Source organism: Falco peregrinus, chromosome 2, assembly GCF_023634155.1.
Source record: "Falco peregrinus isolate bFalPer1 chromosome 2, bFalPer1.pri, whole genome shotgun sequence".
In the NCBI taxonomy this organism is placed as follows: domain Eukaryota; kingdom Metazoa; phylum Chordata; class Aves; order Falconiformes; family Falconidae; genus Falco; species Falco peregrinus.
In genome coordinates, this window is record NC_073722.1 from 40,162,513 (window position 1) to 40,184,779 (window position 22,267).

Below are 22,267 nucleotides of genomic sequence, written 5' to 3' on the forward strand. Positions count from 1 at the left end.
GTGCTGATGTGCTCATGGGGTGGATGCATCTCGCTTTGGTTGTTAAAATGTTGTCTTACTGCACAGAGTGCAGGAACGGTGGATGTTAGCCAAAGGGAAGTGCTGCAGAATTTGCAGAATTAGCTTTGACATGAAAAATGTTCAAAGCACTTTTTTGGTTTTTCTTTTTTTTTTTTTTTTTTTTTTCTTTCTAAGGAGACGTGGAAATTATTTCTGGCGGGAGCAGGGATCCCAGGGAATGTGTCAATGAAAATACTACCAGTCACGCTGTCGAAGGCACGTTGTGGCTGCGGATTGGAAAGCAGAGCTGATAAAGCAGTCAGGGAGCTGCCAGTGGGACGGATGGAGAAATGTGGCCCCCAGAGTTATCTCCATGCTCTGCTTTAATTCCCCATCACGATGATGCTTCACAACCAGCTGTCGCAATCCAGACCTGCTTGCTAAACCTCTGCTTCCAAATTAAATTCAGGGGTCAGCATGAGGACCAGGAGAAATTAAATCCCACCCTCCCATGGCATTGCTGGTCACCACCAGTGGAGTGAGAGCAGAATCAGCCCTGGTCCTACAGTCTGTGGGCTTGTGGAGCTGTGTCCCGGGCTTCTGGCCAGCAGCAGGGCAATAGAGGAGCATGATATCCTCCCTGTTACAGCTAGAGTGGCCAAGGGCACTTTTGACAGTGTTTTGGCTAAATCCCCTGCAGATGTGGCTCCTGGGAAATGCACAAGCTCTGACTGGGGACCTGGGAACACAGAGAAGTAGAGGGAGGAGGAAGGGTCCAATTGCCATCTCAAGGTTGTTTGAACTTGCCTTTTAATTTTATTGTTTTTTCCCCCTGAGGGGAGAGATTTTACCTCCCCTGAGGCATCCCTAGTGCAGATCCCTAAACCTGAGCTTGTCAACAAGTCTCTGAAGTCACCAGGGAGAAAACAGCCCTCCAAGGTCATCATGGACCTGTCCTCGCTGTTGGCCGTAGGGTGATGACTGGAAAGGTGTTCGTGCTATCTGTGTTGCAGGTGCAGTTTGGGGAGGTCTTGCTGTTCCAGCCACCCCTGCAATGGGGAAGGCTGGGAGCTCAGCCCACCTCTAACTGCTGGTTGAAGTACCACCACCAGCCTGTAAACTCATCAGCAGGTCCCATCTTATTAAAAGATCTCCTTCCATCTACTTTATCTTATGCCTTTGAAAATGTCCCTGAGTTTTCATTTTGTCACTCCATCCCCTGCTTTGTTGCTACTTAATTAGTTCAGAAACCAAAAAACCCGAGAGAAACAGAAGAACCTCTGCAAATTGTTCTTGCCTGCATGGTAGGCTGTGTTAGCTATGGAGCTCTGGCTCATTTGTACACCTCTGTCTTCTCCTCTTTTCCCCTTAACGGGGCAAAAAAGCAAACGCTGGTGCTTTCGCCATACCAATAGATGATTTTACTACTAACCCGTGGCATGTAAGCCAGCCATGAGTTGTCCCAAACCCCACCTTTTGCTTGAGCAAGGAGGAACACCACCCAGTCTCCAGCCCAGGCTTTCTGTCAGGTGGTTGACTTAAATCGGTTGCATTGTAAAAAGACTTTAAACTACCCCGCCTCTGTCTGCAGATGATTGATACTTAAACCTTGTAGGAAGAAAAGCTGCATGGCAAACTCCTCTGTGGCTCCTTACCCAGCTGCGTGCATTAATGACAGGTGACAGCAAAGAGCATTGTCCCAGACGTACGCAGAGCCTTGGAGAGCCTCCATACTCTCTTCTATTCCTTCCCCACAAACCTTTTTTCTTTGCTACAAGAAAAAACAGAGCAGGGATGAAATATGGCCCCTTACCTCTACGTTTTATCCTGCTGTCCAAAATGAGCTTCAACTAGCTTTAAAACCACTACCCCCTCCCCACTTCATTTCAAGTCTGGACACACCACGCTGTGCTTTCAGGCTGGCATGCTTCGCTCTGCTCGGCAGCAATTTCTGAGAATTGGACTTCTGCATCCAAGTTTAATGCTATGGGATGAAGTAGCACAATGGTCTTTGGAGACGGCGGTGACTGAAACCTTCATGGCTCATAAATGCCAGGTTCAACTCTGCTTCATCTCAGCAGTGCTTAATTTCAAAGCTGAAGAGCGACATAAAAATAAATGGAGAACAACGGATTGCGTCTCGGCAGGAATCCGTTTCTGGATGCTGTGGCATGCTGCACGCGGGCTTTCAAGGGGTGGGAGATGAGAGGTCACCTCCGACTTCGCTCTCCTAGCTTTTGTGTGCATTGCAACACCAGCTGGCACCGACATTTGGTAAGGTTGCAAAATCATTAGTGAAATTCTTTGGTGATAAAAGTCTCCAGGGATGTCAGATTTTTTCCTCTTTGGATTCAAAGGAATGAGCAGTTTAGTGGGAAAATGAAGAGTAAGAAAGGGACGGGGCTGAGATCTCTTACTGCTCTTGGGTGTATTTAAACCCCAAATGCAGAAGCCCTGAGCTTTGGGACAGCAGTAGAGTTGCCAAACCAGAGAAGGACCAGTTCTGTCATGGTTGATGACCCCAGTGCTGAGGAGGTTGGAGCAAATCAATTCCCTCTTCAGCCCTGACCATTCCAGATGACCTGCACGGAGGATAAGCCCCTTTATCTCCATGCTGAAGACTTGGAGACCTCTAAGATGCTCCCTCCCTTCCACCACCCTTCAGAAACAGCTGTGGAGATCAGGGACCAAGCGCTTCCCTAAGGCACCTTAGGGAAGATGGGGGCAAGGGGAGGGGTCGGGGGGATTGCAAGGCAGTGTGCAGACACAGCGGCCACCCCCGGGGTTTGTGGAGAGCTCATCCCTCCTTCCCTCCTCATAAATTCAGCACCTAGCACAGGGTGGACACAGGGAGACACAAACACCTTGAGACCCACCAGCACTGTGGCAGAAACTCACCCTCAGCCCAGCCCGAAGTCTTTAAAAACATTGCAAGTTATTTCTTCCCCCTATTTTAAGAAAGAGGGGAAAAAAAGGCTGAAAAAGTTTGTGTGTGGGGAGAGACATTTTAACCAGATCATCTACTTTTTATTTCAGAGGAAAGATTTGCATTATTTACTTTTGTTTATGTACATGTACTTCACATTTGTATTTAAAATGCACAGACCTCCCAATAATTTTCTCGTTCCTGCTTTAAATTAGCTGTTATTTTACAATACAAAAAATTATACCAAAAACTGCAGTCCTAAATGTGTGTATGTATAACACCCACAATCCCCAGCAATGAAATAGTTTACAATACTTGCTTGTATTTACATATGAATGCAATAAATGCTAAATTATACATATTAACAAACTAAGCTCAAGTCTGAACACAGATAATCGTAAATAATTACAGAAGAAAAAAAAAAATCCAGACTACAATTAATTCAAGGATCTTAGCGTAAAGAACACTTTTTGTGCACAAATTTCAGAGTAATATAAAACTCTCTTTTTATGTTCTTTTTGCTTTTTTTTTAAAAAAAAATAAAATAATGGACTGACATATGTTACACTCCTCCACAATTATTTTTTTTTTTTTCTTTCTTCTGGTGAGGTTTGTAGAATCAATGATAGATGTAGAGGAAATGTCTAAAGACCTATAGTACCTGGAAGACGCACAAAAATAGTCTCTGTGTAGTGTTAGAACTAAATAACAGACTGAACAAAACCTGCCCTGACGCAGAAGCAGAAAAAAACAGCATATACACCTTATTGTAGTATTCCTAGCATGGGAAACTCCTCTAATTTAAGCAGCTATCAACAGAATCTGCATGAATTTGACTCAAACAGCCACCACCACGTCCAAAACGGAGAAACACACACCTACCCCACTCCCTTTTGCTCCCAAACCCCAGCGCTCGCGCATGCACCTTCCCACTGCAATCCCGCACGACTCCCTCTCCCAACCTGCCCTTGCAGCTCAGCTCCGGAGGATCTGAAAACCCACCCCCCTCCCTCCCCTTCCCCTACGGTATTCCCAAACAAAGATAAAAAGAAAAGAAGAAAAGAGGAGACATCGGCAGCTTACTGTGAGTTGGATGGATGAGTTTAAGTCGCTCCTGGCACGCAGGGTCCACTCGTGGCTTTCTCGCAAGCTCAGTGCCGGCAAATCCCCGTTTGCAGGGAGAGGGGTTTTACGGGCTCAGAGATGCAGCTGCTGCTCTGTCCCTAACTCAGGGTCTCACAGAAAAGAAAAGGCAGCTTCTAACATGGGGAGCAGTTAAGGTGGGAGAATCAGCCTCGTTTTTGTGGCACTGGACTTTCAGCAGGTTATGGGAAACGCCTAAAGTTTTATTTCAGCCTCTCGAGTGAGGGTCTTTCATCAAAACCTCATTTCAGCTTATTTAGGGACAAGCAAGCTGAGCTGCCATTTTAAAACCATACTATAAACCCAGTGACTATGTATTTTGGTAAGCATTTACTGCAGAGAAAGTGATGTTTCTGAGCAATATTTAGTATACAAACTACCCCTAAGGAAGTGTGCATCTGCCAGCAGAGGCTGTCATGCTTTTATGGTACCATATCATCGAATTTTGGTACATTATACGCTATGACTTTATGCTAATCACAGGCATTACCCCATCATGTATAGCTTTATTTTGGCAATTTAAATACAGTGCATTTTAAGCCCAGGGAGAGTGGCAATAACTCAAAAGCTGTTGCACAAATCTTCTTGCATCCAACATACTGACCCATACCACAGCAGGGTCTCCTGTCACTCATGCTACAACAGTCCAGTGAAAATGCTGGGTTAAAAAAAAGTGGAAAACAGCGACAGAAAAAGAAGTATGTTATCTGGAGATCCAATGGCACCATTGTTTTCCAGAATAAAAGGGCTAAAACATTTCTGACTTTGTATTAACTCTTTTTTTTTAAAAGCTACTCTCAAAGAATAAAAATGTTCTGAGGGTTGAGACCTTGAACGCTGAATTTCAGACTGTTATAAACGCTTGAAAATAGTGATTTTGAATGGAAATCACTGGCACAATCTTAATAGTAGAGGCTTAAACTGCTGACTTAATCCTCCAGGTAACGACTACTTTAAGTACATTTATTACTTGTCTTCAAGCATTGGGTTTTTTCCCCTTTCAAATGGAAGAGCCGTATTTTACGTTGCTTATACATTTAAGTGAAATGCATTTGAATACATAAAAGTCAAGTTATGCCTCCCTGCTTTATATTGCAAGATATCACGAATATAATTTGATGTTTCTTTAAAGCTCTGGAAAGTTATCTAATACTCATCATATGAAGAAGTTATTAAGACAAAACTCATACATCATTTAAAATGCATCAAAAATACATTCAATATTTTTTCTGGTTTATATACACTTTAAATCTTTCAATGTTCTGCACGCTACTGTATAGTTTATGTACAAGTGCAAAATCAGTGTTATTTTTAATTTATTTACAGATTCTCCCATGAAATAAGGTCGCTCTTTCCCCCCCCTCCCCCCAGCTCCAAAAGAAATAAACCCCCAAATCCTTCACTGCTGATAATGGCCTGGTGATAAATCACGGCAACTCTTCTTTCCCCCATCCATTCCCACCTTCATCTCTATTTTACCTTTCCGTTGGGATGAAACTGTTTGCAGCAGAGATATGTATGAGACTTCTCTTTTTCCCTCATCAGTATGGAGATAAGATGCAGAGCAGAGCTACATCCTAAAGGAGCTGTTTCATTTTATTTATATAAATAAGTCTTGTTCCTCTATTTACATTTTTTTGGTTCTGCTAAACCTCAAAATTTGATCATTTTTGCTTGTCTTTCCAATACCCAACACCTAACTTTGTGGCTACACCTGTGGGCACACTCCCAAGTAAGCTTTTGAGACCAGACAACTCAGCTCTCTGGGGCGGGGAAAAAAACAACCCCAAAAAACACATTTATGCCTTTTTGTTAATGTAAAAATGTATCACCCCTCCAGGCCTACTGTTCTGAAAGCTGTTTCTGTTCAGGAAAACCTAAGCAACAACTTTAAGCACCTGCTTAAGTGCTGTCCTGAATATGGAGACTTAAGCACAAGAGCCTTCTCAAACTGGGCTGGCAGTTCTCCTCCCAAAGAAGTGTTGGAGAAGCAAGATGATGACATCTCTCAACGCTGAGGATGTGCACCATGACTGAAAACATGTAAAGTAATAACGGGGGAGGGATCTTAGTCCAGTATTATTTCTCTAGTTTAGGTTAGCCCTATACACAGAGGAAGTTAGAAAGTATTTTCAGGAGATGAATCTGTCTGAGGTAATCTGTGCATCAGTTAAAACTTAAATTGCCTAACCCACTTCATTCTAAAAGACAAAGCTCACCCCTTTCCCTCCCATAATTTCTTTTCCCCAGAGGGCATTTAAACTTCTAGTTCAGAAACAGATGCATTTTTCATATATATATATACACACACACACACACACACACGTGTGTGTGTGTGTATATATATATATATATATATATCTCTCAAAAATGCATTGTTTTCCACAGTATTTTTTCTGCAGTCCTGTTGTATTTGTTAAATGACACGTTAAATCAGCATTATAATCCACCACGGTCTTTAAACCGGCAGGCTGTCCCCCATCACTGCTCTCTGGACACGTACAGCAATGCACATCTTTATTGCGATCCCACCATGCTCTGAAAAGCTTCTTCAAAATACATGGTTAAAAAAGAAAAAAAAAAACCCCAAACAAAAACCCCCAACACAACCAAAATGAGTGGCTGATATGTGATCGATCACCAAAACACGCACAAAACCAGACGCAGTTACTTGGGTTTCGTTTTGGCGAAGGGTGCTACCTGGCCAGATGAGTCAAGAGCACTTTCCTTCACTGCCCTTGATCTGGTACTTCCCCGTTTCATGAGCACTAGACGTCCTCATCAGAAACCAGCGACTCAGTGACCTGAATGAACCCGCGCTGACTGGGATTAGGCAACAATTACACGCCTCATTTGGCACCTTCATGGAACACCTTCCTACCAGCTTCAACACCACAACTTCGCATGGCGCCAGCGCCACACCACAGTCCAGAACCACGGGAGACACGGGGCACTAGCATGCATGGACTGATGGGCTAAGTTCAACCTTGAACCTCAAAACATAAGCCCAACTAATCAGAGCACTTTAGATGGTTTGATACATCCTCCAAAAGCCAAGCCTTCTCTCTGCTGTTCCCATGTCCCTTCCTTTCACCAACAAGCCACCTTCTTCAACACCTATGAGAGTTCAACCACAACAGGAAATACCAGTAACTGATCACGTAGAACTCAAACCTGTGGCCAAAAAAAGCTGCCCTGCTTGCTTTTTATTTAAAGTTCTTTTTTTACTTCATCCTCAAATGATCTGGCACCTGAAGTGTTGCTTTTTGTACCCTGTAAGGAGATGGAGCAAATCCTACTGCTGAGGAGTGATGCCTCTGAGCCCCAGCACAGCTCAGCTCTCATCCAGAAGAATGGCAGGAGGGAAGGGGGAGAGAAAGGGGCCAAACGAGAAGAGAAAAATCAGAAGAAACATAACGTATCTGACCTGGAACACAAAATGCTTCTATTAAAAGCGCTGGTGAAACCAGGAGTTTTCTGATGAGATACTGAAACTTTACTTTCCCTCCAGATATTTCCATCTGGTTGAGCAGTTTGTTGGTCAGGTAAATGCCATTTTCCCCTGACTGCACATGATATATTACAAAGAACACAGATTGCCTTGGGTGACTATATATACGTGTGTGTATATGTATATTTAAAAGGAATACAATTATGTTAAAAAGCAACGTGTGCAGCAGTCTCCTCACTCCCTAGATCTGTTCAAGTCTAGGCACTTGTGTGTGGTGTACTCCAAGCAGTTTAAGACTATGTAAACACTGAGTCCTTCAAAAGCCACATTCAGCTTCTCCAGGTATTGCATGCGGTCTGAGCAACACGCGACATCAACCTTTAAACCATCCCAGCTTTTGCATTCCTGATGTTCTGGACCATGATGACTACAAAAATGCTGTATCTGGAAGAGAGTCCCACTGAAATAATGAGGGAATAGAATATTAAATGAAAACAAAGGATGAAGATGCTTTGAAGATTAATAGTAGTGTTTATGTGTTGAGAGCTGACACCTGTAAACACTGCATCTTTTTCTTTTTGTACAGTTTGATAAATACATGAACTACAAAGCACTTTCCATGTATAAACCTGAGTGTCATTCATATTGGACTACTGTTCTATTTACACTGACCATGAATGGTGACGATCGGATGTTACTGGACCTGCAATAAAATTATTTTACTTTAAACTTGAAGAAAACAAAGGAGCAATCGGAAGCCACGTGTCAGTAAAACTTAAGTGGAGCAGTTGTCAAATAAAGCCAACTATCACGTAGATGGGAGAAAAAGTTGGATTCAAGGAAGCTGTGTTTTTCTGAGTGCTTCTAGTCTCTTGTGACACAACTTGGAAATCTTTCTCCTCCTCCTCCTAGGTATTACTTTTCTGTTTTGTTTAAAACCGTATACAGTTTCTGATGTCCATGCATCAAATACAGGTTCCTGGCTGTGCAGGGGGCTGCTGTTTCCGATTTCGTATTGCACCCGATTTCTCTTTGTAGGCAATTGGCATCTGTTGTGAAATGTCCACCAGTGCACTGGCCACTGCAAGACCTGAGGCAACAAAACAAAACAGTCACAGAAACAAATCCTTCTGCCACGGCTGAGAAAAACCCTCCAAGCCACAAAATGAATATCATTTTCCGAGTTCTACTTAAAAAAAAGAAAAAAAAAAAAAAAAGAAAAAAAGAAAACTAAAAAAGCATTTTGGCTTAAGAGATTAAACTCTAGCGGCTATTCTGAAATAAGCTTTTAAATACTGCATGTTTTATTGAAAGCAACTGCAGCAGAAAAAGCTGGCAATAAGAAGCGTGGGTATTAACGGATGTGAAAACCTGTAACATTGAAGGGAGGTGTCTTTTGCTGCACCAGCAGATGTGCTAGAACAAACCCTGAAAGCACATGTGCACGGAGGTTTCCCTGCACCACCTGGGCATCCACCATCTCTGCAACCTCCTTGCAGCGGATCCCCAGACAAACCACCACTGGCCCATCTGGTATTTAGCTCAATGCAGCTTGTAACCAAACCATCCCATCTCAAACCCAGCTAATATTCTTCTAAAATCCTCTCTTCACCATGCTCACCGGGCACTGGAGAAACCCCTGTTAAATCACAAACTGCCCAGGAGATGAGGTCTCGGTGCCCTGACACCGTGTTGAAGTGTGAAGGGAACGAGAAGAAGGAAACCTTAAGCTGGCTGGAAAAAACTTATTTGTCCAGAGCTGCTAAGAGGAGGGCATGGATGCTCTGAAAGGACTTGATGTCTCTCTACAAATGGAGCTGGGAATGAAGGGGAATAGGCTAGGAGGTAAGTTACTTTGTAAGTAACTACTGCAAAACTCTCTACCAGATCTCCTTCTTCCCCAGCCATAAACTGAAGTGTAATCCAAATATCAAATGTTCATCCATCAAGTGACCTAAGAAATTGAATCCAGCCTCAGGTGGGAAGCTAGGAGGGCCCAAGCTAACTTAAAATAACCTGAGCACATCCTCAGCTGGGGTGTGGGTACAGCAATTACTGCGGGATCAAGTCTGAGACTGTAAGGTGAATCTGTAAAGCTGGGGAACGAGCACAGAGTTAACAGCAAGTCAGAAGAGGCAACGAGACTCCTCACCTGACTGTCCTGGTGGTGGTATACCCCCAAGTCCGCGAGGCAACCTCACAAATACAGAGAGAACAGCTGCTTTGTTTCCAAAGCAGGGCTCCAGCGCTATTGGCTTTGGTACAGTCTGCAGCAAGGGAAGGAAGAGAAGAAAACAAATGTTATACAGTGTGTTACACCCTCCCTCTTCCCCCAGCGTCATCTTTTTCAGATTGTACAAGCTTCAGGGCATGAACCACGTTTCTACACTTGGCAAATTTCCAGTACGTAGCTAGCAAAGCTAAACCCAACGACAGTAATAATCAAAACCCTAGTCATCACAAAAAACACATTTACTTAATAAAAAACTAGCTAGTAAAAAGTCAAGCACTGCACAAGGTTTGTATTTCTCCCTAAATTCAGTAACAAAGGAGCAGCTTATGCTCAACAACAGGACTGAGGTTCGGTTTTTTTTTTTCCTTTGAACCTGTCAGCATGTCTGACTACTGCAATTTGGCCATTCAACTTCTATTTCCAGGGTTTAACTCCACGGAACACCTCCACAGGACCGTATACATTAACATGATAAAGAACATTTACCTCAAACCACTCTCCATTTTACTGGTGTTTGCTTTAGGCTCTGTTCCCCCAATTTGGTCTTTCATTTCTGTTCTTTCCCAAGAGGTCATGCTCATTTTCCAGTGGTCTTCTGGACCACTCTGGACTATGCTCCTGGGTAGGTGGTTGCTCTGGGAGCTGGAAGTGCTTTGGAACTGTCTACTGGATTGTAATGTCCAGTTTTAAACTGAAAACCAGAGGACTCAGTAGAGCAGAGGACCCGTTTGTGATCCTGGCTCTCCGTTTCAGTGACCTGTCGTATCCTAAGACGGACTCCTCTTATCATGCTTTACTGAAGCCTGTTTACTTTGAATATGAATATTTCACACTTGCATTACAAACATGGATGTGAAATAAAGTTTGCAGATAAAATGTGAATTGATAACTACGAAGATATAATGGGCAGCTAGCTTTCTCCCACCTAGAGCAGGAGACTAGATCCCTAGCTGACCCTCAGTGTCTTTGAACATCACCCTCCTACTGTACTATTGTAAAGATTTTATTTGAATGATCAACAGCTAATTTCAACATGCCATTAGAAAGACAAAATGTGACAGCAGAGCCCAGAAATGAAAATATGTTCTCACCTGAGCCAGGCCCTGATAACATACACAGTAAATTGCGGTCAGCGTTACTGTGGGATGGCACAACAGTGGGATGAGGATACAAGTCTACACCCACGAGTACAGGTACAAGAGAGACCCTTCTTTTGATCCACATAAGCAAAAAATGCTGAGAAACACTGTTTTACCTGATACACTCCATGCTTTCTGATTTCTTGCTTAGTAATGGACACATTCAACCCTGGTATTAATGAAATAATTATTGCTTTTTCCATTAGGCATAAAATTGTACTACTGTGCTTAAACGTTCACCAGAAACTCAATACAATGCAAGACTGAAAAAACACGAACAGGAGTCAAACAATGCTATAAAATTACTGCTGCTCAATAAGAAAGAAAAAAAGAGATGACAGCAAGCAAAATGAAACTTAAAACTGTTTTCATATCTCATATTTACTGTAATGATTGCAACAACAATTTGTTAGTCTGTGCAAGGTAGATAAATACGTATTCTGTAACAACGTAAGCTGCCGTCTGCCTGCTTTATGACTGCAGATTTCTTCATTTTCTCCCCACCCCCAAAAAAGGGATCAAACTCAAAATAATGCTTTTCCCACAAAGCAACCAAGCATACCCTGGTGCTATATCCCACAGGCAACTCAATTACCAGAGGTAATGGAGAGAGCACAAAAAAGGCAACTGCAGAAATACAGCCCACGGACTTCTGCCTTGTGAGTGGGAGCATGCACCAAGCACAAAGTTTATTTCTTCTTGGAGACAGCCAAGTACCTTACTTATTCCGCTGTTAATAGTACAGTCCTGGTGAATCCCAGAGGCTGGAGCACGGTGCTTGGGTGTTACAGAAGCACTCACACTCATCCACGGTGTTGAGCAGAGTGAGCGGCAAAGACCAAGGGGAGAAGGAGTAGCGGGGGGAAGAGAAGGATGAAGGAGCAACTGAACAAGCCAAGAAGAGATTATCGTTTCTAATACCTTTTTAATGTATTTGCTTTTAACACCTACTGAATTAATGGCCATGAAGATGATCAGAGGGCTGAGGCACATCTCATAGGAAGACAGGCTGGGAGAGTTGGGGGGGTTCAGCCTGCAGAGGAGAAGGCTGCGGGGAGACCTTAGAGGAGCCTCCCAGCGCCTGAAAGGGGGTTCTATAAAAGATGGGGACAAACATTTTAGTAGGGCCTGTTGTGATAGGACAAGGGGTAAGGACTAAAGGAGGGCAGATTCAGACTAGATATAAGGAAGAAATGTTTTATTAATGAGGGTTGTGAAACCCTGGCACAGGTTGCCCAGAGAGGTGGTAGGCACCCCACCTCTGGAAACATTCAAGGTCAGGTTGGATGGAGCTCTGAGCAACCTGATTTGGTTGCAGATGCCCCTGTCCATGGCAGGGGGTTGGACTAGATGGCCTTCAAAGGTCCCTTCCAACCCAAATCATTCTCTGATTCTAATCCAAATGCTTCTGCAGCTCTGTTCCTTCCCCAGCATAAACTGTTCAGTGCAACTCTACTCCAGCATGCTTTGTAATGTCATGGGGATGCTCAGAAGCACACTCATCATCCTCCAGCCAATATGCAGAAACAGGAGGCTGGAAAATACTTCTCACGGTCACCGAATCCAGCCCTTCACTAATGCAGGTGGCTGCACATAAAAGTGCAATGCTCTGCTTTAAAAGTATTTACACTTTCAGCCTGTGCCATAACATCTGTGTGACCTCTCCAGAGGCTCCCTGCTCCCGGATCTCACCGCTCCAACACCAGAAACTTTCTTTTTAACCTCAATTCTTTCCCAACTGAATTTATTCATCCATCTGATGGTTTTTTGTGCCTTAACCCTCTCCCTGGGCTTTACCTTATTATACATCTCAGCCTTCATTTGGCTCATCTGAAAGAGCAACACTCTGAATTCCTTCTCTGGAGGAACAATTCTTTCTCCAGCTCTCCCAACAGTCCCTCTCTGCACCTTGGCTGCTGTTCTAGACCACAGGTGACCTGAGAGGTGTTTCAGGCCCCTGGAATGGTATCAAAACCACTCTGATTCTCCTGCACATCATAAAATGGTAAAGGATAGAAGTTATTCATAATACAATTCTCAGTCACAGAGCTGAAGGGACTTTTGAGGATAATTTAGCTCATCTCTTGGCCCCAAGCAGGACCCTTTCTCCTCCTCTGCCCCTTCCAACTAACAAACCCCGAGCATACAGCAGGAACTCCCATTACGAGTCCCTGTGGGCACGATCTTTCCCTTTCCATGGGTTTTTTATTTTGTTTCTCAAAGTCACACACCCCTTCCTCCTCTTTGCTCTCCTGATCCCACTCTGAACCATAAACAGCTCCTACACAGGTGTCACTGGCACTGAAAAAGCCCCAGACAGGCAGCCAGCACTGTCCCCTAATGAGCAGCAGCAGACCCCGGCCATGCCGATACCTAAAATTCAGTGTTATTTCACAGGGATGAGTCTGACCCTCATGCTGCAGTATTTTTTAGTCTGTTTGATATACTACAGATAGTTGGGGGAAGAGGAAATACCTCTGAGCCTCCTTCCTTCCCTTGCCAACCTGCTCTGAAAAGCTAAGTATTAGTAAAAAATTGGTAATATGTTACCGCAGGGGGAACTTTGTTTCTATTAACCATGCAAAGCAAGGAAGTATATTTTCTATACTGATGCATCCAAAATCTGTCAGGCAGTTGCAAACTAATTTGGAAGGAATTAAGCACGAGATCATCTTGCTGCAGCTAATCTCAATCTCAAATCTAAAAGAGGAAAAAATGGTTTATTGTCCATCAAGACCAGCCATTTTCCTGAGACAAGCTGCAGTTAATAACAGCAAAAACCAGCATAAAGAATCAAGTCCTGCAAATTTATTTTTGACAGCACCAGTTCAGGCACCTGCTTTTTGAACTGTGACTCATACTGCATTTCATCTCCAAGTGTGTGCTCGCCAGGCCAAGAGACAAAGCGCAGCCTGATGAAATGACTCACATGCCAAGTGACGGGAATGATGAATTTGATGCAAGCAAGAGGTCAGCTGGGAGTGAAGGGCATACTGTGCCCTCTGCGAGATACACAGCAACCCAGCGGTGGAGCCCAGGGACTGTATTCTGCAGACAGGGAGGAAAACACATGGAATAACTCGACTGCCAACTTAACAACTATCTTAATTCCAGCTCTTGCCCACAGCTGATCTTGCTGTGAGCCTGCTAGTGTTTAGACATGACCTATGTAGGTGCTGCCATAGCACAAAGCAGCCAAGGAGAAGCTGGTTGGCTTTGTCAAGCTGAACTTCTGTGGGGAGACCTAAGAAGTGCTCGTATCTCCTCTCCTTTCCCACCTCTGCGGCATGTCTGCCTCCCGTGTGGTTTCTGAATGCTCTTGATGCAGATCCAAGCTGCTTTTCTGTAAGAAGGTTAGGAGTGGACTTGGAAACCAGAGATCAGGTCATTATAAATGCTTGTGCTTCAGTTTGACAGGTGGCTTTTAATGGTCCCTAAAAAAAAATAAATATAGAATACGCAGATCTCCAAACTTTGTAACACCTTTCATCAGATGGTTAAAACCAGCCTCTGCCAGAGACTTCCATTTACAGTGTTTTGATAAACCCACTGTTGAATTATAGAGGCAATTCCTTTTTATTGAAGGCTTAATGGCACAATAAAGTAGACATTATTCAAATCTATGCAAATAAGGTGCATCCCTCAGCCGCTTGGCACGTGATGACTGCTTTGATCGGTGCCTGAACAGCAGAGCCCTACACCTGGAGAGGGGCAGAGGGGAGTGCGGAGCCCAGCTGCTGGAGTGGGTGCACAAAGACCACAGCTCATGGGGTAAGAAGATCTCACCTTCAGTGGACTGGGTCAACCCGCGTATGAGCCAAACTGCCATCCAACAGCCCATCAGAAAGGAGCCGTACCTTTGACAGAACACAGAGCATGCCTGCACCACGGCAGCAGTAAAGAAACGTGTAGCCAGGAGACTATCTCCCTTCTGGCTGCAACTAGGATGGTGGTCAGCAAAGGGGATGCTGTGCTGCCTGGGTTCTATCTGTGCTATGAACAGACAACTGTAGCTGGTCTACCGGCCAGGCACCCTGCCCTGCAGCTACTCTTTGTCCTCACAGAAATACTGTGAGTGCACTGGAGTGACAACTTCATGCAGCTGATCATAGACTCATAGCATGGGCTGGAAGGCACCTTTAAAGGCCATCTAGTCCAACCCCCTGCCAGGGGCAGGGACATCTGCAACCAGATCAGGTTGCTCAGAGCCCCGTCCAGCCTGGCCTTGAATGTTTCCAGGATGGGGCATCTCCCACCTCTCTGGGCAGCCTGTGCCAGTGTCTCACCACTCTCATTGTAAGAAAAATATTCTTTATACCTAATCTAAATGTATCTTTCAGTTTAAAACCCTTACCCCTTGTCCTATCACAACAGGCTATAGTAAAAAGTTTGTCCCCATCTTTCTTAGAACCCCCCTTCAGGCACTGGGAGGTGCTCTAAGGTCTCCCCACAGCCTTCTCTTCTCCAGGCTGAACCCCCCCAACTCTCCCAGCCTGTCCCCACAGCAGAGCTGCTCCAGTCTCTGACCATCCCCGTGGTCCCCTCTGGCCCCGCTCCAACAGCTCCACATCTCTCCTGTGCTGAGGACCCCCGAGCTGGAGGCAGCGCTGCAGGGGGGTCTCACCAGAGCAGGGCAGAGGGGCAGAGCCCCCTCCCTTGCCCGGCCGGCCACAAATAGCCTGAATCTTTCTCCAGCAATGGACTTTGTCTGCTCCTCCACACCAGCAAAGTTACGATCAATGGAAAACAGCAGGAAGAAACCCCAACAACTAGCAATGAGGATAGTACAAATGTCAAACAGAGACAGAAAAAACAACAAAGACCTCTCAGCCTGGCGCACGGATGGAAACACGCTTTGCTGGGCAGCATGCGCTGTCAGGAAGGTGCACTGCAGCATCTGGCTTTTAACCGGGAAGTGCTCTCACATGCTTTGTGTTAGGCAGCACTTGGAAACAATGACCACCCCTTTCTGGATGCCAATATAAAGTTAATGGTATTTTACTAAGCAGTGACACAACCGCATTGTTCCTGGAGGCAGCAAAATCTGTTCTCAGCTGTTTTCCACAGATGACTTTACTGGCTAAAACCAGCACAAAAAGCCAAGCAATTTCAGTTGTTTATGAGTTTTGATATGTACTTAATATGCGTAAACCTTGAACAATTATGGAAGTTAAATGCAGCAAGAGACCTATTAGGTCATCTAATTAGTCCAGCTTCTCCAGCAGGATTTTTTTTTTTTTTTTTTTTTTTTTTTTTTTACACAAACAAGGCATTTTCCAGGACTTTTTCCAGGCTATTTCTAGGTGACCCAGGTGTGGAGTGCACCACCAGTTCCCTTGGGAGACAATTTCACAGCCAAATGCTTTCCGCAATCAAGTTGAATTGTGTGATGTTCAACCTAAACATTTCTTTTTTATTTCATCTCATTATTTCTATTTACGCTGTTTATATCTGACAAATTCAAAAGGTTAATAATATGTCACATAAAACTAATGGCTAGAACAATAAATATTCTGTGTAATTTAAAAAACACAGCATCAATTTTATTTAGGTTCTATAATACACTGCCAGCATATTGTTTTTCAGAATTTATTTAAAAAAATACTGTAGAGAATTTTTTTTCCTTAACAAGAAAGCATATTTCTGTGGTTTGATCAAATAACTCTTACATGGTTTTCAATTTCCAGTAAGGAAATTAAAATAAAGGAAAAGTCTTATGGTGGGGGAAGAGAAGAGGAACATTACTGAAACAGTTCAACTTTATTATTTGATTCCACTTCTTCATATGATTTCACTCTGTAGAAAAAGGGTCAAATTCCATTTGCAAGTTTTTAAATTGTGCCATTAAAAGCTGAGTGAACATTTGTAAAATAAGTTACAAGCAATTTTCTATGAAAAAATAGAGTATTAAGTTTTTAAAATCAAATTGTCAGGGTAATATGTATGTCCTCCAAGATAGAGATGAATGAATTTCCAGCAATAATTTGCAGTAAATGAGTCTAGATTAAAAATTTACATTTACCTTGTCCCGATTTCTACCTTGGAAGCAACACAGGGGCTAGGCAATGAATTGCTCGCAACTCAGCCCCAACACTTGGGTTCCTGCATGTGAGGAGCTAAATAAAAATCATCTTCAAACCCTTAGATGAATGCTAACAGTCTGAAATTGAAAATACAGGTCTGAACATCCTAAGTTACCAATAAATGGGAGCATATAAGCAAACCGACCTCCACAGGGGACAAGAGTTTTCTCCCACTACATTTAACAACTGCTTTCTCTTTGAAAATGCACACTGTTAATCCAGCAAAACACAGACATGAGCTCTTGGTGAAGGAAAGGATTTCACTGGGCAAGTTTGTATTTCAAAAGCAGTCACCCTGAAATGACAAAATCTCATGTCACAGCTTTGAGCATTGCCATTCATGTAAGCCAACACTCGTCTTTCTTTTTCAATTCCCTGCTGATGCCCCGGGGAGGGGACGGGATGGGCAAGGCCATGGGTAGCAAATCTGGGCAAAATATATACAGCCAACAGTGGATATTTATTTTGATTTTGTACGGGTGAAGAGGCAAGATTTTTCTGCCTTTTTTTCAACCACTTGGCTGGTTTTTGCACATTAAAAAGTATAAGGAAAAAAACCCAATGAAATCAGACGAATGAAGACTGCAAACACAAGACACAAAACAACTACTTGGCATAAAGCAATGCAAATAGATCCCCAATAATGTTTTTTGAGAAGCTGCTGGTGTTATTAGTACTTCAATCGGAAGAGACACTTGTTTGCACTAGAGGGAAAAAAGAGCTTAGAAAAACCCTCTTCTGTGGGAAGCTTCATGCTCCTTCCTCTCCCTCCAGCAAATTCCTCATTATCAGCTAAAATCAGGGTCCATCCTGCTGAAAAATTTCCAGTCTTCAAATCTAAAACTAGTTAAATCTCAATTATCAGCCAAACAGTCCCTAAATACAAGGCAGGCTTAACAGATGTCCCTGTTGATCTCACGATAGCTCCCTTCCAAGTATTTATATTCCATATTATATTATGGAAGCAGCAAAAGTTGCCCCCGCTAATTTTGCAAGAGAAACCAAAACAAGATACCCGGCACTAGTTAACTGGAAATAATTCATTAGGTGAAGGTTTTATCAGGTACTCCCGTTGTTGTTTTGGCAGTACGGATTGCAGCCAGGCTACATGCCATTCTAGTGCAGCTAATCTGTTTTACACACCTCAGCTGCCCAGCTAACACTCCCATCTTACCACTGGCAACTCCATCTAGCACGGCGCTCCTTCAAAAGGGATCATCCACTTCTCCGTGAATTAGAAAGTGGGCCAGCATAAGAAGAATTAACACCAAATACGAAGTACAAGCTGGGATGTCGGTTCTTGTTGTGCGTCCCTCGTCACCCTGATGCAACGGGAGGGCTCCTGCCACCCGCTTGCATGCACTGACCTAATGAGTCTAATGAGTGGAAGTGCTTTTGCTGAAGACAAGGAGACAGCTACACATTGACACGCTTTGAACACCTTAGCGTTAATGCAAGGAAAAGCTCCTAGAACCAGCAGATGCTAGAAACCCCAGAAATAGTACTTTAGAAATTACATTGCATTTCAAAAGGTAAGCTAACAAGCCCGAGCAGCCTGCCTTAGACAAGTCAGGCGAAATAAAACCAGCCTTTCCGGCCTCGAAGGCTGCGTGTCAACCATCCCCAGCAACTACCACATCAGATTAAGATTATTCAGTTTATGTTTTCCACTCTCAATTTCATCCTTTTCTTCCAGCCGTTATCCTTCTGAGGATAATGAATGACTCTTCCTTTCAGCTTATTTATATCTTTAAAAACCCTAACCTGCTCTGTCCCCCTCCAATGCATATCGATAGCCTGGCCACTTCTATTTAAGAATACTTTCATATATCACAGCTCAAGCCTGCCATCCTTCCAAAACTGCCTGCTTGCATGAGGACCCCCAGTCTCAGCTCGGTGGCACGTAGGAGACTTCGTGCTCACTGCGCTTACGCTAATCTGGCTCATTGTAAATGAGGTAGGCTGGAAGGGGGTCACAGAAGCTGGTCCCCCAGCAAATTTGAGGGACTAATAGCAGGTCAGTAACATATGAAGTAAGGGGGGAAGTGAGTCATCAAGGCTGACAACCAGAATAGGATCAGAGATGTAAACCCCATCAATTCCTTGGCCCTTAGTTGTTCTTCATTGAACTTGTCTCATTGAATGGAACAGCCCAACATAGGGGTACATGCAAAAATTAAGATGAAGTTGCTGGAGCCGGACAATGTTTCATTTCAAACCACTCCTCGCTGCACTGGTACCCCTGCAGCTTCCCCAAACCCACTGCCCTGTAGCACAGGACTACTCATTCTTCTACTCCTTACTGATGGTTGTAACTTCATTACAGTGTAAAAGGAATTTAACAAGGGCACAACTCAGATGCAAAATACATGTAGACTGAAAATATAAATCTGTGGTATCCCTTGCCCATTCCTCAGTCAGCCCACCACTTCATGTCTGTACTTACTTCTTGAACAGATGGGATCTTCTGGCAGTCTTTAAACCACTCAACAGAACTTTCTTCCATAACAAAGCGAACTAATTACTAAAGTAAGATGCTATTTTCCATCATTTTTTTCTGCTATTTTTAAGGAATCAGCCAGCTTGGTGAGCTGACGTCTGATTAAGGATTTGCAGCGAAGCTGTTTTGCCCTCAGAAGCCTAACACAGCAGAATTAAGTGCACGTCGGCATGAAGATACAGAATGAACTTCGCAAGGATTTTGACCGACAGCCTGTCGATCACAGATGCAAAAATAATCACTTCTTAGTGCTGGCTTCGCACATTGGATCCCTAAACACAACACAGCAAAAGTTACTCTACGAACCTGCTCTACCAGGCAAATGCTCTGTTTTACAAGAGTGTTTTTCAAATCCTCTAAAAGCTTCCAAGACAATTTTTTTCCAACTTAAGGATAATTTTTTTCTAATGCAACAATTTTCTTGTTGAACCTGTAGGTGTTTTGCTCAAGCTAAGCATTTGCTTGCTATGCTGTGCATGTGTTTTTCCCAAGAATTTACAAGCGTTAACTTCATGCCCTTACCACCTTCAAGACAGCTGGAAATCAATGTCACAATTACAAACTTTTCTAATTCTTGCAGGAAAGTTTCTTCTAAAAATGGCTACAGAGGACTACAGGACTTAAGATTAATTAGATAACAAGACTTAAAAAAGCCTGAGTTACAGCTATACCAGTTCAGACACTTGGACGAGTCCCAAATACTCAGGGATGTTAAATACTCTTAGAAAAAATCTGCAATACACAGCACCTCTGAATGCACAAAAAAGCTGCAGAGAAAAGCCAATGGATTTTGTAATAACTAAGCAAATTTTGTGGTAGATTTGCAATCGAGTACGTATTTGTTGAGTGCGAAATAAACCAAAGCAGCTAGTTACGTGTTGCCTAGCTGCAGACTGTAATATGAATAGTTTCCCTGCAGGTAAATCACTTTCTATTACTTCTAAGTACCCCAGGAAAAATACTAATTGAAAACACGGTTCTAATACTGTCCAGCTGGAAAGCATTAGCCTAGGATGGAACTAGCTTGACACTGGGTGCCAACTGGCTACGCACAATGGAAAAGAAAATTAATCTCTTGCAGACAAGACGTCCCATTTTCCACTTCTCCTTTGTAACCCCGCAAATAAACTCATTATTAACCAAAAGCTTTGATTCACATGGGGAAGGAAAAACACCAATGCATTTATGATAACGCAAGTCTGGATTTCTTACATTAAAACGAAGGCTTTCAAATTTTGACACAGTGAATGACAGAGTAACTGGAGAATGGGTTACAGTCCAACATCACCACAATGTTTCACTTTCTTGGCTAATAACTAAGGAACATACAAAACACAAAGAAAAATGCAGTTCTACGATTCTGTATTGTCCCAGCCTGTCCTTCTGCAGCTCCCTCCTGCTAGGAGCTTTTTTTCCCAAGCAGGTGCAAAAGGGATGAGGGGAAAACCCGAAGCCGATCCCCACAAACAGAGACTGCTTCCTCATTTCTATTTGAATTCATTTATATGTGACATCCAACAGGCCAGACCATCTCAGAAGTGTCATTCCCCAAGTTGCTCACAACCCACGAGCTTCTTGAACCTCGTCTCTTCTCCATGTGATTTCAACTTTGCTGAAACACTCCAGACTTTTGTGCATACTTTTATATTCCCCATCCAAACTCTCTAAGATGATAAAAAACCCTATATAACACCTCCCCAAATTTAGTAAGTTTCCTTGTAATGGAAAAGCATCCTCATTCTGCACCCAGATCTTCCAGCAGATGAAGCTGCCTGCTGGCACAACTGTCCATGCTCCCTACTTGGCTTCAGGTTATGGTACAAGGTTTGCACCATTTGCCTGAATTGGACCATCTCATTTATGCCTGAAGTTGATTAAGAAACATTTGTGAGTTATCGGCACAGAGGGCAATTAGCAGTTGGTAACAATTTCTGGGTCTAAACCAGGACATCTGTCCACAGTCTTATTTATTATGCTTCAAACTGGCTTCTCCATCCGTTCTTGAGTAACCCAAGGAGGTCAGACAACTGAGATAGGGAAGATGACAGCAGGCACGGGAAAGCAAGGAAGCTTAGTTGCGAGTGAGAGAAAGATGAAATCCTGTCTGTAGAATCACTTCAAAAGAGAAGATTCCTATAAACAAAGAAGAAACTGAGAAGAAAACATGAAGCAGAACAGTGCGGAGGAGAAATCAAACAACGCCCAAATGAAAAAGGCAAAAGCACTGCCAGCTGAACAGGAGGAGGGATAACACACTAATCAGAATGTAAGAGATCCAAAGTTTATTGTCTTCTCTGTAGTCCTTGAGTGCAGACAAACTTGTCAGAGAGATCAAAAAGTTCGGGACAGCTTTGGTCTGGCCTGATCCTACAGAAGAGGTGCTTCTAGTTAGCTCATTTTCAGAAAATGCAAAGAGGGGCAGAGAAGTGCCCCCAGACCAGGCAGACTGCAACCCAAAAGCATCTGCAGCCAGGCAACAGCCTCACAAGCCTGCCTCCAGCCCGACGGGCACATCCACACACATCCCACACCACCTTCAATGAGGCAATGAAAAATAGGCTCATTCTAATTTGCTGAGTGACAATCCAATTTCACAAGCATGTATTTCAAAGTCTTGGTGAGCTATTAGTGGCTAATGACTTCCAGTGCCTACCATCCTTCTAACAGAAGTAGAGAAATGATAAAAACTTAGAAAAACTGACTGATCTGGAGTCAAATGAAAGTCAGCAGGGAGCAGAACCACTCAGAGCCTCCAAGGAGAGGCCCCAGAGACAGGTCAGCTTAGCTGCCCC

The 22,267-nt window shown here is 43.5% G+C and overlaps 1 protein-coding gene across 1 annotated transcript in view; it reads right to left on the minus strand.

Annotated features, from left to right (window-relative positions):
* Nucleotides 1-3,462: 3,462 nt before the first annotated feature.
* Nucleotides 3,463-22,267, minus strand: part of ATRN (attractin) — a 157,050-nt gene continuing 138,245 nt past the window's right edge. Inside the window, 2 exon segments of the mRNA XM_055794613.1 lie at nt 3,463-8,610; nt 9,673-9,787. Coding sequence (XP_055650588.1) covers nt 8,486-8,610; nt 9,673-9,787 — 240 coding nt within the window. The 3' untranslated portion in view covers nt 3,463-8,485.